At 45.5% G+C, this 27,592-nt stretch overlaps 4 protein-coding genes across 12 annotated transcripts in view; 2 read left to right on the top strand and 2 right to left on the bottom strand.

Moving 5' to 3' along the window:
* Positions 1-11,817, top strand: part of frmpd1b (FERM and PDZ domain containing 1b) — a 49,838-nt gene extending 38,021 nt beyond the window's left edge. The window contains exons 5-17 of one of the 2 annotated variants that reach the window (XM_040172503.2): positions 1,057-1,159; positions 1,539-1,584; positions 1,888-1,992; positions 2,094-2,189; positions 2,891-3,016; positions 3,110-3,229; positions 3,823-3,956; positions 4,575-4,701; positions 5,065-5,157; positions 5,404-5,586; positions 5,847-5,994; positions 6,256-7,218; positions 7,371-11,817. In XM_040172503.2, coding sequence (XP_040028437.2) covers positions 1,057-1,159; positions 1,539-1,584; positions 1,888-1,992; positions 2,094-2,189; positions 2,891-3,016; positions 3,110-3,229; positions 3,823-3,956; positions 4,575-4,701; positions 5,065-5,157; positions 5,404-5,586; positions 5,847-5,994; positions 6,256-7,218; positions 7,371-9,934 — 4,808 coding nt within the window. In that variant the 3' untranslated portion in view covers positions 9,935-11,817. Of the gene's footprint in view, positions 1-1,056; positions 1,160-1,538; positions 1,585-1,887; positions 1,993-2,093; positions 2,190-2,890; positions 3,017-3,109; positions 3,230-3,822; positions 3,957-4,574; positions 4,702-5,064; positions 5,158-5,403; positions 5,587-5,846; positions 6,049-6,255; positions 7,219-7,370 lie in introns of both variants that reach the window. The other variant, XM_040172501.2, reaches the window with a different exon arrangement.
* A 1,339-nt stretch (positions 11,818-13,156) lies between these two features.
* Positions 13,157-17,200, bottom strand: LOC120816867 (mitochondrial nicotinamide adenine dinucleotide transporter SLC25A51-like). The gene is made up of 2 exons (XM_040172538.2): positions 17,055-17,200; positions 13,157-15,694 (listed from the first exon to the last, which is right to left on the bottom strand). The coding sequence occupies exon 2, from the start codon at positions 15,618-15,620 to the stop codon at positions 14,673-14,675; it is 948 nt and encodes a 315-aa protein (XP_040028472.2). The 5' UTR covers positions 15,621-15,694; positions 17,055-17,200; the 3' UTR covers positions 13,157-14,672.
* On the top strand, positions 16,514-23,868 carry ints10 (integrator complex subunit 10). 8 transcript variants are annotated; one of them, XM_078102167.1, is made up of 19 exons: positions 16,972-17,117; positions 17,805-17,953; positions 18,074-18,141; positions 18,234-18,337; positions 18,438-18,577; positions 18,656-18,737; positions 18,827-18,967; positions 19,096-19,270; positions 19,582-19,748; positions 19,854-19,993; positions 20,089-20,242; positions 20,435-20,517; positions 20,871-21,026; positions 21,565-21,673; positions 21,947-22,026; positions 22,156-22,318; positions 22,461-22,554; positions 22,815-22,883; positions 23,346-23,868. In XM_078102167.1, the coding sequence occupies exons 2-19, from the start codon at positions 17,825-17,827 to the stop codon at positions 23,500-23,502; spliced, it is 2,211 nt and encodes a 736-aa protein (XP_077958293.1). In that variant the 5' UTR covers positions 16,972-17,117; positions 17,805-17,824; the 3' UTR covers positions 23,503-23,868. The 8 variants fall into 8 exon arrangements, with proteins under 8 accessions (XP_077958296.1, XP_077958293.1, XP_077958295.1 ...); XM_078102166.1 differs by lacking the exon at positions 16,972-17,117 and adding an exon at positions 17,207-17,326; XM_078102165.1 differs by lacking the exon at positions 16,972-17,117 and adding an exon at positions 17,414-17,478.
* tlr1 (toll-like receptor 1) lies at positions 23,769-27,170 on the bottom strand. Its single transcript, XM_040172522.2, has 2 exons — positions 27,026-27,170; positions 23,769-26,458 (listed from the first exon to the last, which is right to left on the bottom strand). The coding sequence occupies exon 2, from the start codon at positions 26,449-26,451 to the stop codon at positions 24,043-24,045; it is 2,409 nt and encodes an 802-aa protein (XP_040028456.2). The 5' UTR covers positions 26,452-26,458; positions 27,026-27,170; the 3' UTR covers positions 23,769-24,042.
* Between the last annotated feature and the right edge of the window lie 422 nt (positions 27,171-27,592).

The following is a 27,592-nucleotide window of genomic DNA, read 5'->3' as shown; positions in this document are numbered from 1 at the left end:
GTGAACCAACCAACCCGTACACGCACACACGGACACACGCTGAGCATCGACCGACTCCCCCTGTGGAATTCCGATTGCGGGGCACAGTGCCAGAAAGGCCACAAAAACAACAGAGCAAACTGCTCAAACGAAATCACTTTACATTTCGTCACCTTTGATAAGCGAGAGACGGAGCGAGAGAGATGGATCCATTACCTTTATGTCTATCCTGTAAGATAAGCTGATAAATTGTCCTACCCGGCAACCTGCAGATTTAATAGACAGAGGAGACCAATGGGGGTGGAGGGGGGTGGGGGGGGGTTGACACCTTCGGGTGTGGTAAGAGTCAGCGCGGACGGGATCTGTGAAGAGGAGGATGAGACTAAAAAACGGCGAATGAGGAAGAAGGACAACAAAGAGGAGGAAGGGAGGGAACTTGAAAAACCGCACAGATCAGGATATTGGCAGAGCCGACATGAGAGCTCGGCAGGGTGGGGGTGGGGAGGTGGGAGGAGGTGGGATTGCTTGTCTGGCAAGAGAGAGGGAACATGTGCAAGTGTTCCCTGTGTTTATGTGCGTGCGTGTATAAGCCCGCAAAGCAGTGTGGGATGTCGTCAGTGGGTCAAAAATCAGTGACAGACGGGGCTTTGCCGGTCAGACAGGGTTGGTGAGAATATGTGTTCACCCCCACGTTCACATACATATACATACACTTGTTTGAGTGTGTGTGTGTGTGTGTTAGAGTAAGCTAAAAGTACTGTGCCTCATCCGTACTCTCTCGCCTGAAGAGAAACGAGTATAAATAACTGGAGAAAGCTGAGCGGAGCCGAACTGGAAGAGACCCAGAATAACCGTAACCCCTCACATCCGGGACAGATCAGATAAACACGGTTGAGTCAGCCATGTCGAATTACCATATGTGACATTTTGTTTTAGTGTGTGTGTGTGTGTGTGTGTGTGTGTGTGTGTGTGTGTGTGTGTATCTCCCTTTCTTTAAACTACGTGCAAGCCCATGTGTGCAGCAGGGTTTTTGTTTCATGCAAGCACTCAATCTTTTCATTGTGTGTGTGTGTGTAGGGAGTCCTGCAGATGGGATACTGTACCCAGGGGACCTGGTGTTGCAAATTAATGATACAGTGCTGGAGGACTTGAGCACTGACCAGGTGGATAACCTCTTACGGTGAGAATAACTGTTGAAATATCTATCTATCTATTCATCTATCCATCCATCTTTCTTTCTTTCTTTCTATCGACTGTGGATAAAGAGAAATGAGACGTCAGCTCAGTCTCTGCCACGCTACCAGAGTGTCCGGTCCACCCAGTGACCAAGTTCGCTGACACGTGTCACCTGCTGGGCTGCATTTCTGAGAGTGTGTGTGGATTATTAATGCGTGATGTTGTGTTTCCAAGAGAAAGGCTTAACATGTGCAAGGGAAAAGGTCAAAAGGGGAAAGTGCTTGCTTAACAGCTGGACAGAAAGATAATGATCTCTCTCATGTGGATGTGAGTGTGACCGTGTGTGTGTGACCATGTGTGTGTATGTATTGTTTCTCCTTCAGGGACTTGGAGGATTGTATCACTGTGACTATCCTGCGGCACATGACAGTGAGTACAAAGAAGACATTGATGACCTCCCACCAACTCGCATTCACAAAGAATCTTTACATTGTCCTGAATGGCATAAGCTCTGGTTGTTTGCAAGCGTGTGACTGTAAATATGTGTCTCTTGACAGGAATAACTTGCTTTTAGATCATGAGTCACAGGCATGAATGTGTGGGTGTCGACCGGTTGTGTGTCTACATTTTTTTACGGTTTTAAAATTGTATTGTGTCGTCGCACTTGTTTGAGCTTGACCAACGTGCCTCGGTCCTCCCATAATGGCACTCATGCGCGTCTTTGTGTTGCAGAATCCCAAGTCATCCATCATGTCAGCAGAGAAGAGAGCTCGTTTGAGGAGTAATCCAGTTAAAGTGCGCTTTGCAGAGGAGGTGGTGGTGAACGGGCACACTCAGGTCATTCTCCCCTTTGCTCTTTTATCTTCCCTGGTTTTAAAATCATTCCTGTTCAACCACAATAATCTCTCTCTCTCTCTCTCTCTCTCTCTCTCCATCAGGGAAACTCTCTTCTCTTCCTGCCCAATGTCCTGAAAGTTTATTTGGAGAACGGGCAGACCAAGGCCTTCAAGTTTGACAACAGCACCACCGTTAAGGTGTGTATCAAACAGGTTTTTAGTTATTGTATGTACGACATTTTACAGACATATTTTAAGAATGAAGATGAACCCGTGACCCTTTAAACGGGTAAATGGACGACGCATCTCGATATACACTAAGCTGCATAAGAGGAATGTACCTATCATACTGTAACTGTGACAGAAAGCAACAATTAGACATGAAATAAAAATGAAAAGAATATGTATAGAGTTGAATTAGGTCAAGCACCGCCTACGTTAGTGTCCTCAAAAGAAAAGCTCATCGCTCCCCTTCAGTTTCTCACCAACATTATGAGAACAAACCTAGTTGTGAAAGGCTTTCTGGAAACCAGTGGGCTTATTCCTCTAAATATGCCCACCACAAGTTTCACTGTGATTGTCCCAAAGGTGTTAAAATATGAGTAGGCTGTTACTGTTGTAGCTGTTCCTAATGGTTCCTAAAACTCATCAAGACCGTGTTTGTTTGAAAGGCAGAGCTGGATTTTATGAGTAGCTCTTGATATATTTATGAGTAGGTATATTCTTGAGCCTTGAAGAGCACCGACTCATTATAAATTAACAGGTTTTGTATTTCAGTTTGTATTTCCAGCCACGGAGCAACTGAGAGGGGGATCATATTCGACCATGTGCCATCAGCAGAGGGGGATCAAGCATGTTTGTCTGAGGGGCTCTGAACAGTTGTTTTTTCACCATTCCAGGACATTGTGCTGACTCTGAAGGATAAACTGTCCATCCGGGCCATTGAGTACTTTGCCCTGGTGCTAGAGCAACAATACAGCATCACCAAACTGCTGCTGCTGCACGAAGACGAGTTCATACAGAAGGTGAGGGAAACAATGCATGCGCAAATCCACCCATGAACACTCTGCCTTTTCATATTAGGTTTGATTTACCAAAATGTTTTTTGTCTCCACCAGGTTGTGCAGAAAAAAGACTCCCATGACTACAGATGTTTGTTCAGGGTGTGTTTCGTTCCGAGAGACCCAATGGACCTGCTGCAGGATGACCCCTCTACCTTCGAGTACCTCTTCTTACAGGTCAGAGAAGCCACTCGTCTCACCTGCTACCTTCTATGTGTCTCCTTTTCCTTCCACGATAGTGTCGTTCATCGTCATTCAGAAGACCAATTTCTCCTTTCTTACTTAAGGAAACCAAGTCCAAAAGTTCAATGACATTTTTGTTAAAGCAATTCTGTATCCATTTGCGAAATTAAGCACTAAATCCGATATTTACACTTGTTCTAGTGGGCTCTAAACATAATGTAAAACATTAACAAAAATAGAGCCAGAATCCAAGTTTAGGAAATGTTTGAAGCATCAATAAAAATATAACACTGTCTGTTACTGTGGCTTTGTATATTTTTTTAGTCACAAAAAACTCCTGCATAAGCCCAGCGGCCTCAAAGCCGTAGTTATTTTTTGCATATTTGTTTTGCACAATAAAGAATTGGGAGTGCCACTTATGTCATGTTCATTTATTGTACTTAATGAGCCTTTGCCTCGGTGCATTTGTGTTTGCTGTATGAGACAATGCTGGTGCATTAAACATGTCAATATAAAAATCGTAATGCTTTTCCGTTTTACATTGGTATTGTTACTTCAATGTACGTTTGTATTGTCTGTGTTTCCAGAGTGTTGGGGACGTGCTGCTGGAGCGCTTTGCTGTTGAGATGAAGTGCAACACTGCGCTCCGACTGGCCGCGCTGCACATGCACGAGCGGGTAGACAGCAGTGGACAGACCCGGGCCTCTATCAAGAGTATTACGTGAGTCATACGTCTGCATGCATGTATTTACACCGCAGGGACACTACGGTCCTGGCACTCACAACTACAGATTTGTTATTGAGGGCTAAGCTCATATTTTGTAACTGCAATCATTGTAATTAGTTTGGGATGAGAGTGTACTGGAAATGTCTCATCTAATACTGTGATAAATGCTTTAAACTAACAGTTTGCATATTTGTCCTATTTCAAGCCTGTGGGTCTTGTCTTTTTTATTCTTCAATTTTTACTCTTTCTCTCTCTCTTTCACACTTGAAAGCTGTAAATGGACACATCTTAGCATAGAAGTATTTCCCAAAACACCACCTCACCGACTCATAGATTCATATGACCATGTACGTCATTGCAGTCGTAAATAGTCTGTGTTTCACGGATGCTTTTTTCATCAGTAACATCTAGTGGCAGCCGTGAGGTAGAAAAAAACCCCGCGGCAAATATTTCTACTGTACAAAATGACACAAATCACATCGTGCTGGTTATTATTTTGTTTTAATCCAGCTATGTTGTACAGCAGTATAGTTTGGTTTCACTTTTAATTTTAGGAGACTGCAGAGTTCTTCATTATCGGTGTGATTTTTCCTTTGTGTGTTGTAATGACAGGAGGGAGTTTGGCATGGACAGCTTCATCTCTCCCACCCTGCTGAGCAACATGAGGGAAAAAGACCTGAGGAAAGCCATCAGCTACCACCTCAAAAAGATCCAGTCCCTGCTAGAGCCACGCCAGAAGGTCAATATGGACTCATGCGCGAGTGGAGTAACACATTGGGAGACGTAAAGGGATAGATGGGGACAGTTTATTAGTGGCTTCAGGCTACGTTTAGTTGACATCTACAATGTTCTTGCTGAGGTTTAAATTGTGTTGGAAGCAGGTCGGGGGGAAGATATATTTTGGATTAGGGAATAATTAAAGTAGGTCTTGGGCTAAATTAATGTTTCTGAAAAAAAACTACATGGAGAACATTTCTCAGGGGAAGATTGTTGTGGTCATTTAGTCACCTGTAACAACCCCATTTCTTTCTTTCATTCTGTCTCCTTGCTGCCCAGCCTCACTGATATCCCTCTCTCTTCTGTGTCTATTGTTCTGTTTCAGGTCATTTCTTCAAGTCAGGCTCGAGTGGCTTACCTCACTCAACTGGGAGAACTTATCTCATATGGGGGACGTTCCTACACAGCTACGATGATGGTAAAGGTTAAGATTTTGACATCCCCTGGTGTATCTGTTTAGTGAAGAAATTAACTATGTAATATCTGCAGAAATCTGTTTTTTAACTATATTACTGTCCCTATTCAAATGGTTTGACAAATCTGTCGTAGCATGCCCTTTATTTTATCTTCCTCATAAAGTCCCTGTTTTCTCATTATTCTACCTCCTTTCACTCTGCTAATTTTGTCTCATTATGTAACTGTGGTCGCTCTCGTTCACACTCAGCTTCAGGATAGGGAGGTGTTGGTCAGCCTGCTGGTGGGAGCTAAATATGGGATGAGTCAGATCATCAACCACAAGCTCAATATGATCTCGACACTGGTTGAGTTCAGCAGCATCAGCCGAGTGGAGCTTCTCTCTGAGTCGGAAAAAGTCAGCGTACTGCGCATCTCACTGCACGACATGAAGGTAAGGAAGGATACTTTAATATACATAAACACATCGGCCCTATACGCTGACTGAAAATAACTGCTATTCATTCACCACACTGAATTCACACCAACGCTCATGGCCGAGTAAATATAGGTCAAGCATTCCTCCTCCAACATACAAATAGTATTCGGCCTAAGCAGACGTGTAACCATATGAAGTTCTTTGTCCCTCTCTATTGCCTATCTCCTTTCCCCTGTGGCCTTAATCACTTTACCTTAATCACCACCCCCCCACAGCCATTTGCCTTACTGATGGACTCTCCGGCCGCCAAAGACTTAGGGTGTCTGCTGGGAGGCTACTGCAAACTCCTTGTGGATCCGAGTGTCAATGTCTTCCGTCTGGGGCGCCCAAAAGTGAGGGTGCACCGGATTCCTGCTGAAGAAGGTGTGTGTGGAAGGTTCGCCGTAATAAAGGGCGTGTGCTATGAATCCCTATCAAGTGAGCAAAACTGTTTCACTTAAAATAATCACTGTCTGGCTTTGGCCATTTGATAGATCTTCTTTTACGTCACATACTGATGTATCTAACCAGCCAGTATGGGTACTGTTAGACAAGCCAGGCAATCAATCATTACCATACATTAATCATATCCTGCTCTACTAATTTATGAACCTCCTTGTTCCTGTATTTTTCTGATGTTATTAGGTTACGTGTCACGTTGCTGTAGTGACTCGGATGACTCAACAGATGAGGATGACCCTATGGATCATCAGAATTACAAACGTCCAGACCCAGCAAGCCAAGACTGGGAAGAAAGGAGAAGAGAGGAGGAAGAGAAAAGGAGAGAGGAGGAGAGGAGAGAGAAAGAAGAGCACAAAGGCAAACAGGAAGTGAAGATAGTAGTCACAACAGAAGGTTTGGAAAATGAGGGTGAAGAGGAAGGAGGAGCAACAGGAAGTGGTCTACGTAAATGTAGTATTATGGATGAAGAAATGAACCAGGAGAGCAGCTGGTACCACACAGACCCACGGGTCACCAGCAGCTTCTCCAGCTTGTCCAGTGGCTCCCTGAGTGCTGCCCTGGACGAGAGCAATGCGGCAGCCAAAGCCACATCTCGATTGGATGTACTCCGTGGGCCGCGCGCAAGCGAAGATCTACCAGACTTGGAAGTTCACCAACCCTACCTTCTAGAACCCAAACGCCACCAAGGGCCTGTACGACCCACCAATCTCAATTACCGTGGCAATGACAACTCTTGTCTTTGCTTTGCTGACCTTTCCAAGGCTGATTTCCTCCCTAGCCCACCTGAGGCTACGAGTGACGATGAAGATGATGAGGAAGAAGAGCCTGAAATGGGGGGACTTAGACGTATTTCTAAGATACCCAGTTCAAGAGATTTGAGAATGATTGACAGCATACCCTTTCAAAGATCCCCCATTAAAAGAAAGAAAAAAGTCCCTCCCAAAGTCCCAGTGAGGACTAGTTCAATTCCTATGGACAAAGCAGGACAGGTTGAGCAGCGCCTCTCCATGGATGAAGATGGTTTATTTCTGACACCTTCACCCAATCCCAAACCATCTCTTTTGGTCAAAGAAACTGCCTCAGAATCTGAAGATGAGTTTTTTGATGCACAGGAGAGATTTACTCCTCCAGTTCCGGATCTATCAGGTTTGTTTACAGCACATTTGGTATGGCTTTGCAGATGAATATGGTCCTTACCACAATTTTGTAAAGTTCCTTGACTATGGTGGTATGTGTAGGTCTGTGTAAATCCACTGATGCCTTTTTCTTTTAACTTTTGATTTGTTTCTTTATCACAGACGCTGAACTAGCTGACCGACGGAATGCTAATCGCCTAAGTGGAGGCTGGAATTGTCCTTCAGCTGTCCTGGGAAAAGAGCCCCCCTCCCCCCTTTCCAATAAAGCCAACTCTTCAAAAATCAGAAGAGAAGTGGAGACTGTTAAAGACCCAACAAATACACTTATCAACCAACAAGCCAGTTTACCAGATCCATCTCAGAAACCTAAAGTTAAGGCCAAACCCCTATTGCCACCTAAGCCCCAACTGCCTCCCAAACCTAAAATCATTCCTCCCAAATCCCCGCAGCATGGAAGATCATATGTCCACTGCAACGGGGATGCCACTGGACGTCTTCCCTCTGAACTTCTGGAAATGGAGCCAGAAACCATGGAGTTCAAGTCTGTGACATCTGGGGCAGGTGGACTGCCTGTCTCATCACCTCTGATCAGAGCAGTGCGGTGCAGCAAGCAACCACTACCCACCACAAGCCCACTAACTGAGGAAAAGACAAAGAAGCATGAAAACAGCGCAAAAAATACTAAAGATCTGAGGCATGACAATGGACCAGGTGTTGTTTCCAATGATAAAGCATACTCGCCGTGTGAAAGGGAAACTCCTAGAGATGAAGAAAAAACCAATGGGACTGCTCAACCCACAAGAAAGCCACCAAACCCACTCCCTATCCCTCGCTCTAATTCAGGTACAAAGTTAGCTATCCCCCCTCCAGTATCACCCAAACCCACTTCTCCCACCACTTTCCACCCTCTGTCATTACCTGCCAGCTCTCCTGTCACCCCAACTGATCCAAGCAAAGGGATCTTCAAGGATAGCGTCAGCAAGCCAAATGGAGTCCATCCTTGGAGCAGCCGAAATGGCTCAGTCCAGTCCGGATCCAGGAGGGTCTCTCTCAGTCATGAAAACCTGTCGCCCAAAAATGCCGAAGCTGCTCTCACCCTTACCACCTCCCTCACTTCAACCAACTCCAAAGGTGTTGGAGGCCTTGAAAGCAGAGAGCCTGGGAGATCAGGATCAGGATCAGACCTGAGGACCAGCTCCTCCAGTCTGGGAGGTAGACTGCCGGCGTCTGCCCTGAGAGGGAAGATCCAGGCTTTGCCTTGGTACATGACCCGCTCCCAGGAGATTTTGGGAACTTTGGACTATCCCTCCACCAGCTCCATCAATGGCGACACATCTGGATTTGGCTCTGGCTTGTCCGTAGCCAGCGGTCTATCAGATTTTAACAGAACGCCTGTTAAGGAAAAAGAGACCGTGACCTCAAAATCCGGAGGGAAAGAGAACATTTTAGAGGATGGAGCAGAGGTTGTCATAGCCACCATCAAAGAAGCCCAGGAAGTGACCTCACACATGAAAAGGAACAATGGGACAAATGGCTCCCACTCTAATCTGACTTTTAGAGAGAATAGTGCACACAGTGTTTCATCGGAGCAGCCGCAGTCACGGCCTCATTCAGCAGTGGGTTTGGGAGGTGTGTCCAGCATGCAAATCGAAGGTGACTCACCAACCTCGGACACTACTCCGCCACAACAGCATCGGGAGGCTTGTGGCTGCCGCACCGTTTATGCCAACTGTTTCAGTGGAGACACTGAGGATGGCATAAGCTTTGACGAGGAGCTCACCATCTATGAGTTCTCTCGCCGCACACGCCCTAAACCTGTACCTGTCTCTTCCCCTACAACACCTTCTCCAAAGCCCAACATTCTGTCACTGCTGAGGGACAACCCCCGTCCCCTCTCTACTTTCTCCACTGCATCCTCTGAACTCAGTCCTGTAGTTTCACGTCCGGTTTCCCCCACAAACTCCTTTGGTGGTCCTCTTCGTACACTTAGCAACAAGAATTACGGTGCGCTTAAGGGAGGTTTTGCCTCCCTTCGTCAAGACATAGACCAGCTTTTGTTGGTCTTAAAAAGGGGGTGTCTTGAGCAAACTCAACAAGAATCCTGTCAAGACTCAAAGCAGGATATCACAAGTATAAAAGCGGGGCCTGACCTCAATCACAATGGAACTGAAGGCAATTCTGCCCCAGCACTGGAGCCAAATTGTACTGGAACAAGCACGGCCGCCATGACAGAGGCCGAAAGAAGTCTCCTCCAGGCAGAGGCTCGACGATTGGCAACTGGGTGTCAGCGGGCCACACGTGTCGGCTGGGCTCCTGATGAGGCACTACGCTCTTTATCCAACAGCTTCAGTGCCCTGGTTCAGTTGTCCGCAGCCTGCCTGCGAACAAACCCATGCCCTGGTTGTGAAATCTGCCACAATGCGAGTGTGGTCCACGGGCACGAGGACGACGACAGCCAGGAGGCCATGGACAAGCTGAAGGAAATAGTGGGTCTGTACCGAGAGTTTGTCGGGGCTGTCGAGACAGCTGGAACTGGTGCCGGGGCTGTGGTGAAAAGTGTAGGCCTCAGTGGGTCTGGACAAGGTCAGGGGGAGAGTGAAGGGGTCAGGCTTCTGGCCAAACGCTGCACTGTGCTCATCTCGTCCGTTTTCGCACTCACACAGCTCTTTCGGACACGCACACCAGACACAGCAGACACGCCCAGCCACGTGCCCCTCCACTTTTGACATGTGAACTTTGCCCCACTAATAACCCACTGACTCCGCACGGAGTGATGTGGTGTGTAACCCCTGTGTTCTTGTAGTGCCATACACACCACTGCACACAAACTTTAACCCACATAACATATACTCACAGGGAAAAACCCCCACTAAACAAAACCCCAAATGAAGGGAGGAACTTCATTGCTTGGCCTCGATGTCGACGCATATGGACTATGCATTTGTACATATGAATTTTATAATTCTCTTATTTTATGATACAATATGTGTATGTTTGTCAGAATTGATTACCCGTCTATGTATTTATGTATTTATTTTTACAATATTTGCACCATGGTCTTGATGTGCAAGTCTCTGGTGGGAAAAAAACTATGGATGTCACTGGAATTTTTATTTTTCCTTCTCTTTGAGACAGTATTATGTTATCTATTGCTGCTTTAAAAAATCCTCAACTCCATAAGGTGTAATCTGTAAATTGTCATTTTTCAAGTTTAGTATCACAGTACGTTTTACTGACAAAGTACAGAAACTATACTCTTATCACACTTACAAAGTACAGTTATTAACTGATTTGTTTTATATGTGCAACTTTTTAAGGATTTAGTTTTTCAAATTACAATCACATAAATGGGGAACAAACTAATGCCATTACAAAGCAGGGAGAGCACTTTTGACTGTTACAGATTGCACCTTTTTATGAGACACATACCCTTGTGTAAAGTGTTTTTTCTACCCTTCCTGACGGACTCTAAGTGAATGCCTCTCGAAAATACTCCCATTACCCACAAACGAATGCAGTAACATAGCGTTAATCTAGTTTTCATCCAGCGTACATTACATATATATTTAATGGGAAAGGGTGGATGATGCCCAGGAAGCAAAACAGGGGACCTTATTCATGTAGTTGAGAAATGTTTTTTTCAACCAGGCACAGGGCTGACTGTTAAACTATGTCCACATGTAGCAGAGATCCAAAGTATGAAACACTGAGCCACAACTCTTCCCCACTATGTTTTTTCTCTTTGGCACAACACCTTATTAAAATCAAACTAACGGCTGTGTAGTGGTTTAGAACAGTAGATATACATTCATTTCATTGTGTCCTTTTAGTTTATGGCTATGCAAACATAAACTCCTCATTCGCCGCATACTGCATCCTTGTTTTTTTACTAACATTAAGTACAACAATAGCTGCATTATGTTTGTCTGGATATAATGGGGGGTTTCTCTGTCTGGAATGTTGGCTTTAGTCTTGTTTCTGGAAATCTTACTGCATTATGGATTGCAGCATTGTGCAAAGTTGCATGGCATTAGTCAATATAAAGATTCCCGTCTTTACTGATGTCTGTGAATTGTCAGTAAAAGAGTTGCATTGCTCATCAATCTGCTGAGCTCAACAGCTCCTCCATGTCACATGAGGCCAAGTCATCTGATGAGCCATCCACTTTGGAGGATTTTATTTAGCCACCTATGACAAGCAGAGGGCCATTAATGATAAGGGGATTTGCCAAAATCAAGACTGCTCAAAGACAGCCAGTGAGGAGGTAACCAGTCCATTGATCTCACAACTAGATAACGGAGAACGTTGTCAAGGTGGCTGTGCTAAAAAAAAAAGAAACAGGTCTCTGTTGTGAGTTTTCAGAGCTTCCAATTTCTATGGAGGTCCAGCAGCAGGGTCCATCACAGCACTAACATCAAGGCATACTGTATGTCCTAGGAGCATCTCTAGTTGTTCATCAAGTAGGCTCAAACGGCGTGTCAAATTTGTGTTTCATTTCTGTATGGTAAAACTGTATCAACCGCATTTCATTTTCAAAGAGGACATTGTGTTTCTACGTGAGCAGTCACTTTTCCGTACACACGTACAATAAAGTCGATGTACCAAGAAATGCATTGTCCAGGTAACGACAAGTTTTATGGAACAACTTCCAGCTGATCATTTTTCTCAAAAACTCAAATTTTGAAAATGCCATTGTAAGTATATCAACGACCAAATTAATCCCTTCTCCATCAGCCGTTGTGTGTTGGAAAAAACCTGCTTGTAGCGCTACACAAATGAGCTTGTTCAGGTCACGATGGGGTCATCAGGTTCAGCTAGTTGGTCCCGCTGACCCCAAATCTGGTTGGTTAACGCTACCATTTTGTTTTTGTCTACTTTAAGCTACCCGTGCCCGCACTGTTGACGTTGGAGGCCTACAGGCAGACGTTTGGGACCCCGGCGACACACAATGGCTGAAATATGATTGAATGAAAACTCCAACATGAAGGCCAGCAGTCCAAATACGCAACCGTAAGCTAGGACCAACGCAACAAAGAGGAAAGGGAATGAAATTAAGAGAATAGACTATGGGGAATAATTTAATACACATTTGTGCAAATAATATATATAAAAATACATTTCAGATGATGCTTAGGGCTTGCAGGCCCTGACAGTCCGCACAGTCTACAAATCGGGTAAGAAGACATTACATTTACCATTGAACAACAGACAGAGTGAAGTCGTACCCTGGCAGTATAAACAGCTTCCCCTCTACACCACCACTGCACTACAGATACTGGTAATGAGTACTGTGGGATTCATCTCCCAGTATTGAGTTGTTACACTTCACGGATGCAGTGTTTAACTATGCATGTAGCAATGGAGCCTACTTTTTTGGGGGGGGTACTGAGAATGTATCCGAATTATTCAGATTTCCAGCTGAGCACAGCACTCTCCCATTATGAAATATTGCTAAATGAATAATGAATTTAAGATGAATTGTCTGAGATGAATCAGATGGACGTGCGGTAGGTTGAACAGGTAACAGCGAGAGTTGAGAGGCTTTGTAGCCACAGTAGTTCAACCCTCCCTGATCCAAAGTCCCCATTAGACTGTCCTTAATCTCATCGTTATCTGCAGTCTGACTTCTTGACACTGTAATCTAGTCTAGTCGTGAAAAAAACAACCCGTATTCGGAGTGTCGACATTACCGTCAGCAGCAGATAGTGGTGTTAAACTACACATTGTGACCAAGTGTTGGGTTTGATCACCATCAAAACCCAATGAATCACTTTAACAGGGCATGTGAGGATTACCTAAAACGGTAAATGGAATTCTACTTGCGTAGCGCTTTCACACTAATCACCCATTCATACCCTGATGGCAGTGGCTCCCATCAGCCCTGTCTGACATCCATAATGTACACGTCCCTTTACTACATTCGTAGTAACACACAAATAACAGAAGTATTCACTGTCAACATGTTTAATAGAGTCATTTCGAAGCATTTGATTTGGTTGTAAAAGCTCATTTGACATCTTCTTAGAGATTTAGAGATCTGTGCTTAAGGAAAAGTGGAAATTGTCAACAGCATTATGTAATTTTATTGTCCCACTTTCAAAACCTAATTTGATTCTGGCTTTTAAAAAGGAAACCCAAGAAGATCCTGAAAAGATGCTCAGGAAACGACACGCGGTGAACAATCAGAATGAAAAGATTTCGAGAAGTAGGCCAAGTGATGCATTTACATGGCAGCTTGAGCTTTTTGTGCCACTGAACATCACCCTGTGCCCTCCTTCCTCCTCTCAGCACCATTAGCGGGGCGTCTCTCTCTCCCTCTCAGTGTCCCGGCAGCATGCCTTTCCTCTTCGGGCTGTCGTACTCGGCAAGAGCTGCTGCGTGGTGACAGCAGCTACTCAAGCTTGAAATCCGAGCCCATTATGTCAACAGATGTTACAGACAGACAGGAGAGCAAGCGTGAGAGAAGGACCGATAGAATGTGAGCAGAGGGAGGAAATACACGTAGGAAGGAAGTGGTATTACAGCGAATTAAAAGGAAAATAACATTGAGAAAGTTATTTGTACAGCAAATGAATGAGAGACAAACAAATGCAGCAACAGTGCATTCAATTAATATAAGAAAAATGTTCTTAAATGGCAATGGGTTTCTTAAAGGTAATCCTAGACAAAGATCTGCAACAGAAGTTAACATTAAAGACGTATTTGATCTTTTCCAATAAAGGTGTTTTAGTGAAATCAATGGGCACTTCTCCAAAAACGTTCTAATCAAAGCACATATGCCAGTAGCATGCCACAAAACAAACCACGATAGATGCTGCTCCACAAGAAATGTCAGCTCCAACTGGCAAAGACGTGTGTCTGCAACTCTCATTACTGATACTAAATTCTACAATTTCTTAAGTATCAGCCTTCTGATTCTACAAACCGTCAGGCCAAATTGGTGGTGATGGGTAATAAAGAGTAACAAACCGGCTCACACTCCATTTATAATAGTCTCCTTGACCATTTACACTGTCACAAATACGTACACGGTTAAGTGGCAGATTACAGCCTCACAGAGGAAATGCTATTGGTCAAACAAACAGATGCTCTCTACAAAACACCACAGCACACACAAGTAAATACAGTCAAGTAACCTCTTCTTGAAACTGGAGTTCAGTTTGCTGAAAAACATTTTTGTACACAGAGCAAACAAGGGGATTTCAATTGGACCCTGGCAGAAGTTCTTTATGGGGTAAAGCGTGTGTCTTTATCATATTTTGAACAGCGAATGGTCATGGCATGTGGGTCATCTCACACGGACTGTTGGCCCCTGTCAGAAGTGCAATTTCATGGCTGTCTTTAAGTCAAGGAAACTTATTCCCGGACAATTTTCCCTTTCTCCTCAACAACGCGTCTCCGTCACTCCAAGCAGGTTTTCCCCTCCAGGTGCTTCGTCCGCTCTACCGCTCTATTATATTATCTCTAATCGCCCTCTTTCATGAACTTCAGCAGCAGTTCATAGGTGGCATTGATGATTCCCCAGGAGAGGAGGGAACGGTGGTAGTTAAGGTGGGCCCCTCTGAAGAGCATGGCCACGCTGCCCCCCCTCTCCCTCCAAACTGTTAGCAGTACCTCCCTGCAAGGCTGGAAGGCTCCGCCCACTTGAGACTGAGCCCGGGACTTAACCACATTGAGTGGATAGAACATGATGCCGAGGGCTGCCCCCAGCAACCCCCCGCACACAAAATCATTAACCATGTGACCTGCCCGGCTAGAGGCTTCTGGGAGCTGCTCCTTGATGGGCCCGCGTAGTCCGAAGAAGAGCACATTGCTCGGGCCATTGCGTAGAAGTATGGGCACCAGGCCGCGGTAGCACTCTCTGACACCGTGCTCAGTCAGAAGTGTCCGGAAGGTGTGGACCGTGTTGTTGAAGCGCCCGTGGTGCCGATGGTCTTGTAGGAGAGTCTGCACACGCTCAAACGGCGCCAGAAAGGCCTCCGCTGTTCCCGCCAGCGCTGCCGCGAAGCTTCGCGTGACCAGCTCCGGCACACCGCTGCCATCGGCGCGGTCCAGTAGGACCCTCGAGAAGTCCTCGTACAGGCCAAACATGATGGCCACCGTGGTGCTCTTCTGGAGCAGCGGGGGCAGCAGGCCCCGGTAGAGATTCCTCAGCCCATCCCTCTGGAGCTGCCGCACCGCCTCAGTAGCCAGCACGCCGTGCAGCTGCTGGCGGAACAGCAACTTCTGGAGGGGGAAAGTCAACATGATGTTGGTAAACGCCGCGACGGAGCCGCAGACATAGTGCTTCCTTCGGGCACCCAGCACGGGGCTCAGAGCTCCAGAGGGCAGCAGGGAACGGCCTCCGTTAGTCAGGGCAGCCGTAGGCTGAGGGGTCCGGGCTGACTCGGAGTCCATGGCGCTAACAGCCATGGGAGGCTCAGAGTGACACAGCCTGGTCCTCCAACATTACATCAGCAACAGCCGCTTTTTGAAATGATAAGACGCTGTGAAAGAGAGAGGCCATGTCAGATATGCATATGAATCCTTTAAAAAAAAAAAAAAGTATTTTTATGGCTGGAGTGCGACCACACCACCATACACAATGAAAATCAGGATCGATATCTCTCTCTCTCTCTCTCTAGAAATTGAATGTAACAATTTCTTGGCAAACATACAAATATTTGGAAATAAGTGTCGACATAATCACGGGGCAGAACCGCACAACAATTAGTGGAAGAGAAAGACACTGGGTTCATTCATTTGATTCAACTACAATGCACCATATTCTTTATCTTACAATATTTTATTATGTTCTATTATTTTGGAATTAAAAGCTATTGGCACAACCTTTCACATACAAAAACACATCTGCTCAAATGAATGCCCTCTGAATACCTGTAACACATGACGTGAACTTGTCTAGGAGTTTTTCTAAATGTAGACCAAGCGAGAGGAGATAGAGGTGACAAGGTTGCTGGATGTCACAACAAGTCAACCAAAATACGACTCCAGAAATACTGACACGCTTTCAGGTCAGCAGGAAAAGCTGCCACATGGCCACTGACCCCTTACAGCCTGTTATGCAATTTAGAAGTTCCATTGGTTTAAAGTACAGTACATGCCTTTGACGTTTCGGTTACATATTGTAATACTTAGAGAATTACCTCCATGACATTTCACTGGGAATATTGAACGAACACCGTTTTACCGGATGGGTGCTATTTATAATGTAACAATTTTTATTTGATGAGTGAATGACTCGATGACGATGATTGCTTGGTTTAAACACGCAACGTTGTCCCTTATGCAATCATCAGCTCGTTTATCACGGCGGGGGTCCTTGTTTGGGCGGACACGCCCTCGCGGTAACGCGCCCTGCTGACTGACCCGTCGTGCCAGTTGTCCCAGCACGTTCCGTGTCGGCGGGCTGAGACGGATATAAAAGGCTCACAAGGACACGAAGCGATATTTCTTACTGAATGAATAGTGTGCTCAACAAACTAACACAAACAAGCGAGGAGCTAGCATGCTTAGCCCCGAGGCTAACGTTAAAGTGACAGGTTGTTTTTAAATCAACTTAACTTAGTTAACGTGAGCTCAACACTGGTGGTGACTGGGCCTGGTCGGCTGTGTTAGAAACAGTCGATCTGACTGAGGGATAAACCTCTCTTTGAGGTTTAAGAGAGAATACGGTCACAGTTTGTTACAGATAAATACGCGGAAGTCTTGCATGCTAACCGCTAAATGTGTAGCATATTCGGAGAGTAAACGGGCAAGCATTGGGTTAATGTCTGGTTGGAGGCTTTGTTGACAGTGACTGGCCGTCAACAGGCAAAAGAGCGGCTCATTAATCGTTTTTTTTACCTGCCGTCAACGCCAGATGGTGTCCTGTCCCTGGACAGGTGGAGTGCTGTGGTTGTTTGCGAGGTAATTGTACAGCAGTTGTAGGTCGTGTCTGCGCCCTACCAGCTGCAGCCGTTGACCGCAGCAAAATGCATCGTTAGCGCATGCGCACCAGCAGATCTAAGGCTATGGGTCGACAACAGACTCCTTCGGGCTCATTTCACCCGAACACCACTAATGTTTGTTAGATGTAGTGAATAATAATATACCGTTTGAACTGTTAAACTATCCAGGTTGGTAGCTACATAGAACATATTTAGATGTCAGCAATTTAACGCTTAAATGGTCATTTTATCTTGTTATTTTATCCGTCGTAAAGCAGAATGTGGCAACATTTTTACGACTGTGGTGTGACGTCATTATCGTAAAGCTAAAGACGTTGTCGGTAAATAAAGGTTTAGCTTTTTATTGTTGATGTCCTTTTTTTCTTAATATTCAGGATTGTTTAATGTACGTGAGTTAATTGAACAACAGGATATCGTATGTTGAACAATCGTACCAAACATGTCCGGTGATAGTCAGCTAACAGTTTCACATTGCTAGCTGTGTTCCTACATATTGCACAGAGCAGCTGTCTTTTAGCTTAACGCTAACGTCGGCTAGCGTTCACTGTTAACGTTACAGCTTGCACTTCAAATCTATCCACCAAGACATGTTCCTGTGGCACAACTATATGCATTAAACTGTTTTCCGAACTGCGCGTGTCAAAAGCTACGTTAGATCCATGCGAGATGTCAGCGCAAAAGGATTGCGAGTTTTTGGTGAAGAGAGCCCGGGAGTTGGTCTCTGACGATCCCTGTGCGGCCAAAGCCTGGCTGATAACGGCCAGAACCCTTTACCCTGCAGACTTCAACATACAGGTAAAACTAAGCATTTGTACCATCTGCTAATAGCATAACCACCGGTTGCATTTCACGTGTGTGAAGTGTGTGGATCCCCTAATATGAGTCGATGGTTGTAATTCATTCATCGTTTCACAGTATGAAATGTACATCATTGAACGCAACGCGGAGAGGACGGCCTCAGCGGGCAGACTGCTGTACGACATGTGAGTTACAGTGTGCCGTTCAATGATGCCAGGTTCCCCCCTCGCTGACTCTGACCCAACTGATGCAAATGATTGATTCGCACGTTCTTTAGGTTCATTAACTTCCCAGATCAGCCCATTGTGTGGCGAGAGATCAGCGTCATCACGGCGGCACTGCGTAGTGACTCGCAGGACAAACATGCACAGTTTCTACGAGGTGAGAGGAGTCCTGATTCCCCATCAGCAGCGGGACGATGGAGGGAAGGGAACAGTGATGGTTGTGTCTTTTCTTATGTGTGTTTGTCTGTCTCACCCAGGGCTTTTTGAGACGTTGCCTGGCCGCGTGCAGTGTGAGATGCTGCTGAAAGCCACGGAGCAGTGTTTCAACACTTTGGAGAAGGCGGAGATGCTGCTCCTCCTTCTCAAGCGCTTCCCCGAGTCTGTGGTTCAACACGGAGTACGTAGAAATGACACAGCCCTCGCGTGTTGGTGCTTGAGCCTGAATGTCACTTCTAACTTTCCGCTGTATGTTTAGATCAATCTAGGAGAAAAACTGTTGGAGGCGGAGGCATCGGACAATGTGGAGACGCCCGTCAACTGCTTCAGAAAGCTTTTTGGTGAGTGAAAACTAATCACTTGCTTTTTGTACAAAACAAACCCAGCTGTATGCAATTGATTTCAAACTAATTCTCCCTTTTTATTACAGTGTGCGATGTCCTTCCTTTGGTCGTAAACAACATGGACATGCGCCTGCCGGCCAGCCTGATGCAGAAGTACATGCTGAAAGCAGCTGAATTCTACATCGGCTACGTCACCCGGGGTCCCTCGCCGGATGTACAGACACAAGGTGAAGCGGTACCGCGATGCTTCCAGTGGTGGAGTGATCATTTTAACCTCAGGGTCTCTCCAGCTACAGTATAATCTGCCTGTCTGATATGTTCCTCTGTTCCTCTTGTTTTTTTTGTTTTGCTTCAGGCTCCCAGGAAGGTGCGCCTCTGAAGTCACCTGCTGCGTCCCGTGGCTCTCAGCGTCATGTGATTGACGGTCTGTCGGAAAAATCGTCCGTGGTAGCAGAACCGTGGGAGAGGCTGTTGGACATCCTCGCCGTGGTCGGAGCGCGCTGCGAGTGGCAGGGAGACAAGGGACAGAGGTAGTAAGATGTAACGAGCAATGTAAATGGATGAAGAGATTTTGGGTCAGACCACATAAAAAAAACAAAAACAAGAGGCCCAAACAGCTGTAGTTGTGAATAATGTTTAATAGATTTAAAGATAAATTGAGCAAAAATATGTTCAGGTGATTGTTCTTTTATCATCAAAGGCTCTGTCAAAATCAGAAACATAGGAAAATGATTCTTTTCATCCAACGCAATATTTCTTATATGCATTTATATAACATTTCCCATTTGAAATGAGAATAACTGTTTTCATTGTGTTTCTGTACCTCTGCATGCTCATGAAGCTACGTGGACATGCTGCAGAGAGTGAAGGAGCTGTGTCGCTACCTGCCCGGCCTGGAAGGAGACACGCGGTCCCGCTGCTGCAGTCAAGTGGTCATTTGTGCTGCGCTCGTCCTCTTCCGCAGCGCCTTCCTGTACGTCTCGGCTGTGCAGCCGGCGCTGTTCCAGGGTCAGCCTCCATCCTGTTCATTCCCATCCACTCCGTCGGGATCTGTATCTCCTTTTTTTTCGATGGAAGGTTAAAACCATCAATTGAGGGGTTTCTGTTTCGCAGGTGTGAATGCGTTGAGCTCGGGGCCGTGGATCCTTGTGGAGGACTTGAGCTCGGTGTATAATGATGTGGAGATGGAAAGGGGAGCGGTGAAACATGCACATAAGAAACGCAAACTGGCCGATGGGCGAGAGAAGACAATGGTGAGGACAGACCGGGGAACGTTTTCACGTGTCTAGCCTGGAAAAAAACGTCGAGGTCGTGCTTCTGTTGTTACCCTGTGCGTTTGTCATTATAGAGCTCTGATGACGAGGAAGGTTTGGGAAAAGGTCGCGGTCGACACATTTTGGTGAACAAGACGGAGATGCCCGGCTGGTCGGAGACCCTGGAGAGCTTTCGCACGGCGAGGGAGAGCTGGGACCTTCTTCACTCCCACGATGGCCTGGAAAGCGGTAAAGACCTCTTCTGTTCACATGATTGAGGTTTCCCTTCCCAGACACGGTCCAGCCACCCTGAAGTTGAGGAGCACAACAGCTGCACACGTGTTTTTATGGCTTATTAATGCTTTCCTGAACGTCAGTCTTTTAAAAGAGGAGGAAATGAAACCTCATCAAAATAATTTGTTTTGGGTCAAATTTGAACAGAGTTCAAGAAGATCTGTGCCTCTTGGAAGACAGACAGCTGGCTGTGGTTCAGAATATTCCTCACCGACACAATCATTTACCAGGCAAGCAGCAGATCTTCTAAGTTATTTTTTTATTTTTTATTTGTTTGTGACAAAACACCTGCTATACTTTTAATGTCGTTCACAATATTGTACAGTATTTTAACGGTTTGTTGAGGATTTAAATGAACGTTATTGATCTGTTAGGAAATGTGGTCATTTGATGAGCAGAAAACACAAGATATATCAATACATATATATTAATTTATACAATATTTAAAGAACTGGGGTCACGGAACAACTAGTGACAACAAGTGGAATGAACTCAGTATTTAGATTTGCGGACTGGGAGATATTAGGTTAAAATGAATCTCTTCCCATGTGCCTCATGGTTTTGTTTGTGTGTCTGTCCCCAGGGACAGTACCGTAAGGCCCTCTCTAGCCTGCACCAGATGGCTGCAGGGCAGCAGCCTCTGCCTGGACAGCAGAGCCCCTCAGGTCAGGGCAGCCTGGAGCACCACAGGGCCCTCATACAGCAGGCGTCCTGCCACTATGCACTGGGAGAGTACCGGGTACACACACACACACACACACACACACACACACACAAAAACAACACGCCTTTTTCCATATTGTGAATGTACGCCTGGCCCAAATATATTGTGTTTACTATTGCAATGGATCTATAGCCTGCTCTTTTAATGTCACTGCTGTAAATAACTGTTGTTTTAATAAATAAATATATATTGTATTGTACAGAGAAGTAATTATATTTCCGTAATTCTAAAATCTGCTAAAGTTGGTGTTAGTAAATAACATCATGCTCTCCAAGAATACATCTAGAACTCCAAATGGCCTGCAGGTGGCATCGTAGTTAATTCCATTTTAGAAGCACACAGCTCCGGCAGAGTTCCTAAATTTATGACTTGCGAAGCTTCATCATGTAGCATTATTTGACATGGACACCCGGATGTATCAAATTCCCCAGGAGTAAAAACGTGTGTGTGGTCATCAATCATTTTCACCGCAGGTTTACAAAAGGATTTAGTGTCAAAGTGACAATACATCTAGACGTGATATTTCATTGTGTTTTTGTTGTGTGTTAATCAGATGGCCTGTGAGAAGCTGCTTGAGGTTGTCGGGGCTCTGATGCCCCCGAGCCAGGAACCGACTAAGACTTCAGAGGCTCAAGGCAGAGTCAAGACCCGGATGAGAAAAGGTAAAAACCTCCTGATTCTTACAAGTGAACAGCTTTTCATTTCATACAGCTGTTGTAGTACAAAACGTTTTTATATCTTTGAGAAAAATATGTTGGTTTGAGTTATACCTCAATATCACTACAAGTAAACCCATTTACTTTTGATTAAAAGTAAATATTAACAAGAAACTCACTTTGTTAAATCTACCATTGCCCCTGGATAAAAAAAATCATGTAAACTGCACCTGGTGTTGTCTGATAAGGAGCTCAGTGACTTATTTTTGTCATATCTAGGTAGCGACCTGAGACTGCTTCCCTGCACCACCAAAGCTGTGTTACCTTTCTGTCTGCAGCTGATGTTGGCCTGCTTCAAGGTACCTAAACAAGTCAAGCCTGTGGTGCTGCCTGAGTTGTCAATATTGGTGTCGATCTATTCTACGAGACTATTAAGTTATTAAACGTGGTATGACCCACTTTCTCTCTTCCCCATTTTGTGCGACCAGCTCCGCGCCTTCACAGACCTTCGCGACGACCTGTCCCTCGGCCACGTGGTGGTGCTGCTGCAGCACGACTGGCCACAGGGCGAGAGGCTGTTCTTGAAGACGCTGGAAAAGATCTGCCATCAGGGCAGTTTCCAGTATGAGAATTTCTTCAACTATGTCACCAGTATCCTTTTTTTTTTCTTAACTCGCTCCAGCCGGTCAAGAAGCTACTGGCCAAACGTGCAGACAAGTGGCTTTGTGTAGTTGCCCTGTCTGCGTTCTCTTATCTTGGGTGTTGGTTTCCATGAGCTCATGACTTTTGTCAGACATTGACATGTTGGAGGAGTTTGCATACCTGCGTACTCCAGAGGGCGGCAGGATTCAACTGGAGCTCCTTCCCAATCAGGGAATGCTGATAAAGTAAGCCGTTCAGAAACATGTCAGTGGCCTTGTGACCACTGACTCCTCCCGTTGTGTTCTGCGTCTTTTAAATGGAACAGTGATATTGATTTGGCGATCTAAGTAGACGTGGCCTGTGGGTGAAAATGTACTCTGTTGACGGTGGGACATTAGAAAGACGTTTAGCATCTAATCAAACTCCTTCATTGATTGCTTTAGAAGTTAGGACACTGAAATGCACCCCCACTGACTGAGAGTTGTTGAATGTTGCTGTCTCTCAGGAACCCCAGCCCCGCCCTGGGGGCGGAGTTAAATACCCTTCTGCTGCAAGGGGTGCAGACAATGGACAGGTACCCCAGGCCCCCCTCCACCCACAGCCCTCCTCCCCACAGTCACTCCCCTCCCTTCATTCTCAGTGTCAAGCTTTGCCATCCCTCCAGTTTTGATTTGGGCCTGTCCTTTTACACCCAGAATGAGTTTGATATCCTGTCGGCATTTGTTTATTTGAGCCATTGCTCTTTGTGGTCATCGTCGTCGTCGTTGTTGTTGTCGTTCTTTGAGGATGACGGTCTTGTTGTTCTGTCAATTTGGATTTTTTCCTTTTCATACCACTTTGAGCTCATTTCATTTGTAAATATTTGTAATATTGTTTTATGTATTATTTTTGATGAAACCTGATTTATGAAAGTAAAATGTGTTTTTTTTAATTTTTTATTTCATCTTTGCTCCTTAGATCTCAGTCTCAATTCATATCATAATACATCTCTGACATTATGTATCATTTAGTTTCTTTCTCCTTGCATTTTTTTCAGACACCACACTGTGACCCGTGGGATCACCAAGGGAGTGAAGGAAGATTTCCGTCTGGCCATGGAGAGGCAGGTGTCGCGTTGTGGGGAGAACCTGTTCAGTGTTCTCCATCGTTTCTGCATCAACGAGAAAATCATCATCATCCAGTCGCTCCCTTGACACCTTTTTGTGGCAGCTGGACCGACGTTATGCCTCCAACACAGGACACATTTCTAACTCTTACGAAAAACATTCCTTGCCTTGTAAGGGAACCTCTCTTTTCAGGGAGTAGGTGAGAATACTGGTTTTCTGAATATACAGTACTCATGCCATTAACATAGTATGTGTGTGGTTTTCTTCTCAACGTGTGCAAAACCAAATTTGAAGTGTTTATAATCAAATTGTGATATTTGTGGGAGTCAACATTCACAAAAGAATTGAGTGTATTTTTGATATTCCTGAGTAAAGTTTATTGTTTTTGTTACAAACTTGATGTTAGTTCATATAAATGTTTCCATTAAATGTCCTCAACATGGTTTAAAAAAATGGAAAATGATTTATGTCTCACAAGCTTAAAGGAAGTCACTTCATCTTCAGCCGTGCAAGATTGAAAATTCCCTACTGGACAACAGTCACACTTCTTGTTCACTCCAAAGCACCAACAGTTTTCTTTCCTAATGCACCAGTGAACCAATTTACACATCCTCTTCACACTTCCTCTCACTCCTCCAGTTCTGCCACTGGTGCATTGGGCAGTTCTGCTTGTAGCGCGGCCCTGAGATTAGCCCAGAACAGCCTGTGCTTGGCCCGGTCCTGCGGCCACTCCAAGTAGGTGTGCCGGCCCATCATGGACTTCAGCTGGTAGTACTTGGATGGGATCAGGTATTGAGGCAGAGGCTCCAGCATTACCAGCACGACGCTGTCCGTGCCCCAAGCCAGGCGCTGGTGGCTGGCGAAGTACAGCTCGTAATGGCACCACTCGCTTTTGACGAAGTGAGCAGAGAGCACAAACACGGAGCGTCGGCTCTTCTCCACACAGGCGATGATGTTCTCAACGATTGTCTTTCCCGCCACAAAGTTTTTCTCGTGGTGACAGATTCGGAGCCCTCCGGCGGCGCCTTCCAGGTTCGGGAGGAGGGAATTCTCCACCCACTCTGCGTCGCGCTGGCTGTACGACACAAAAGCGTGAAACTCGACACCCACCAGATCTTCGGGTCGAACTTGAGACATTTTGGCGCGATGTTTGGCCCTGGTCCACTGCCAGATCATGCCCATGTACCAGGGGACATCCAAACAATGGCACATGGTCACAACCGCGATAATCACTGCCACGGCAGGGCACAGGATAGCGGCAGCTAAGAGGCCGATGTTACAGTAGACCTCTGGTATGGAAATGTTTTTTAAGGGAAGGTCCCTAACGGCTTCCGGGTAGGTGCAGTAATAGCCCAAAGGCCAGCTCAGCAATTCAACGCCCCTTTGACCTTTCTTCTCTTCCGACTTGATGGCGAGACTTATGAAACTCCTCAGAGCGCAGGTGCAGGTGAAGGGGTTGTAACTGACATCCAGGGTTTTCAGATGGCGGCAGCTTTCCAGCTTTTTCACAGATGGTGCATGGAGGGAATTGGATTGGAGCAGAAGCTGCATCAGAATGGGGAAACCGTGACATACTGGGAGGTCCCGCAGCCTGTTGTTATTTAGATTCAGAGAGGAAAGATTTTCAAGTGTCAAGATGGACGACGGTATCGCAGAAACTTGGTTGTTCTGGAGGTTGAGTGTCTTTGTTCCTCTTGGTAGACATTCAAAAACAGAAGCTGTCAGGTCATTAGAAGACAGACTCATATTGATGATGCTTTGTGGCCAGACGCATTTTCCGAGACCATCGTAAACCAGAGAGTTGAGGCTGAGGTCCAGGTGTTGCAAGGACTTCATGAATTGCACCCGTTTGCTGAGGGTCTGAAGGCTTCTTAAATTGTTGCCTACCAGAATCAATTTTCTCACATTATCCAGATTCTCACATTCAAGAACGTCTTGAACTTCCACCCTGGAGAAGATGGAGTCCGATAAGGCGCAATCGGAGAAGTCCAGCTGGACAATAGGACTGTGCGACTTTGGACATGTCATGTGGATGATTGAAGTCTCCAGGAATGCTAAACACTCTACCGGCATGTTTATGAAAAAGTTATAAACCGCTTCCTGTGAAAATATGAAAGACGTTACTGTCGCCCTTCTGGCTGTGAAGGACTTCATTTTAGATGTCTTTGCCACTTCAGTGTCGTTCTTAGGCAACCTGTACAAGACCACATCGGTGGCCACCAGATGACGGACTGATGTGCGCAGAACCACACCCAGTAATTGAGTCAAGTCATCCCAGCCGATCGACATGTTGGTGATATAAAGATCAGATGTGAGGATTTCCACTCTCTCACTCAACACCGTACTCAGGTCTTTGTAACCGACAGTCAGATCCATCAACTCCACTGCAACAAACTGTGACAGTGCATCAGAAACCAGGTCATTGTTAGTTCTCTGATAGCCAGTGAAGGCAATCTGAAGCCTTTGAGCCTGAACATCGTGCAGACTACCTACTGTATAACCCTGCTCGTTCTCCAGGGAAAGGGTGAGCGTGCGCAGTTTAGCTTCAGCAATATTCATAAAATCACCATTGCTGATGTTTTGTGCTCCAATAGCTAATCTCTCCAGTTTCAGCAGGGAACTGAATTCACTGCCGAGCGTCATGGTGACAAAGTCGTTGAAGGCTAAATTCAACACCCGAAGGTTATCCGTGTGGAGCAGGTACAACTGACCCGACAGGTTCCTCAGTCTGTTGTGCGACAGGTCCAGATCCTCCAGAAGAGGCGTGTCGAGGAACGTCGCTGGGTCGATGGCGGCCAGACCATTCCACGAGACGTTGAGGAGCCTCAGGAGGGAGGTGTTTTTGAAGTCTCCTTGGTGCAGTTGCTGTATGTGGTTGCGCGAAAGGTCCAAAAGCTGGGTCGTTGGTGGCAGGTCCCTCGGGACAGAGGAGAGGTTTGTGGATGAGCGGTCTACGACGATCAGAAGGGATGAGGCGCCCGGCTGGAGTCCCATCAACGCGGCCGCCGCCCACAGGGCAGCGATCAGAGGCCTCATCGTTGGGCTGATGGAAGCAAGTCAAATCATCAAATCATCAAAACCAAAAGTCAAGTTGCCAGTTTATTACCTTGTTAGAAGTAATCACAAAACCTCGCAGCCTCACAAAACAGGAAGTTGATATAGCTCAGTTGTTGGTTCAACTTCATGGACATCCTGAAAAATGTAGGTTGTGGTGCTGTCCAACTGTATTGCATGACGCACAGAGGTTGTGTCTATTTAATCGGCAACAAATGTATAAGGGGGTGAACAATAACAGTACAATTTGATAAAATAGTGGGTGCAAACCTCTCAAACTGTTTCATCCACACCGTATGGTAAACCTTCAAGACGGTAGGATGTAGTTTGATTTTTCCTCAGCTTGCTCATTACAGTTAGTCAGGTTTTTGTCAGATCGCCTTTAATCTTTTATAAGTTGTCCCTCCCAAAAAATAAAATCGTCTTTGTAGTCCATATTTAGATTTTGAATATGGAATGGCGCATTTAAGTGAAGTGATGGTAAAGTGATAAAAACATATAAATGAAGCAAATTCCACCATGATCAGGACGTAGACAGAAAGATGAGCGTACTTACCGAGCTCAGATGCACAGTTTTTGGTGACCAAAATGTGCAAAAAAGATTAACAGAAAAAAGCAGTCCAAGACCGTAATCAATAGTTATCGTCTTGTGTCTTTTTCCTGACACGACATGTGCTGAGGTTGCAGTAGATATAATCCGTGAGAGGACAGGGTAATGGAACTGAAAGCACTGCCAGACCAATAAGTCTTTCTCTCGTACTTCCTCTTTTCTCTCATTAACTGTAAAGGGAACTGAAGGGAAGCAACGTCTTTATAGTCTACTCATTTTCTCCTATTCAGATGTGTATAATATTTGGTCCTTTAGATACTGATATTCGGTGGACTGTGTTTCGCTGTGTCAAGCGTATTTATGTTATTTGTCCTTCCGTGTAAAGGTGTTGCACATTTATAAAGCCCCTCACGGTTATCAGTAGTCTTTTTCTCCAGTATCATAGCGACCACACTGAGGTCAGTGTGGGTGGTAAGATGACCATTTCAACTCAATTAACTTATCCTGCTAATGCCCTGAAGCAAGGGGTATCCTGGGCAACTGCACTGTTTACTCTCGACAGCTATAGACACT

The sequence above is a fragment of the Gasterosteus aculeatus genome, chromosome 4, assembly GCF_964276395.1.
Source record: "Gasterosteus aculeatus chromosome 4, fGasAcu3.hap1.1, whole genome shotgun sequence".
NCBI classification, from domain to species: domain Eukaryota; kingdom Metazoa; phylum Chordata; class Actinopteri; order Perciformes; family Gasterosteidae; genus Gasterosteus; species Gasterosteus aculeatus.
This window is presented reverse-complemented; position numbering and strand designations above follow the sequence as displayed.

Coding starts and splice junctions, on each gene's coding strand:
- LOC120816867 (XM_040172538.2), bottom strand. CDS start 15,620: ATGGCTGTTAGCGCCATGGACTCCGAGTCAGCCCGGACCCCTCAGCCT.
- ints10 (XM_078102167.1), top strand. CDS start 17,825: ATGTCAGCGCAAAAGGATTGCGAGTTTTTGGTGAAGAGAGCCCGGGAG. Junction 20,243..20,434: donor CCACGATGGCCTGGAAAGCG/GTAAAGACCTCT, acceptor AAATTTGAACAG/AGTTCAAGAAGATCTGTGCC. Junction 22,027..22,155: donor TGATGTTGGCCTGCTTCAAG/GTACCTAAACAA, acceptor TTGTGCGACCAG/CTCCGCGCCTTCACAGACCT.
- tlr1 (XM_040172522.2), bottom strand. CDS start 26,451: ATGAGGCCTCTGATCGCTGCCCTGTGGGCGGCGGCCGCGTTGATGGGA.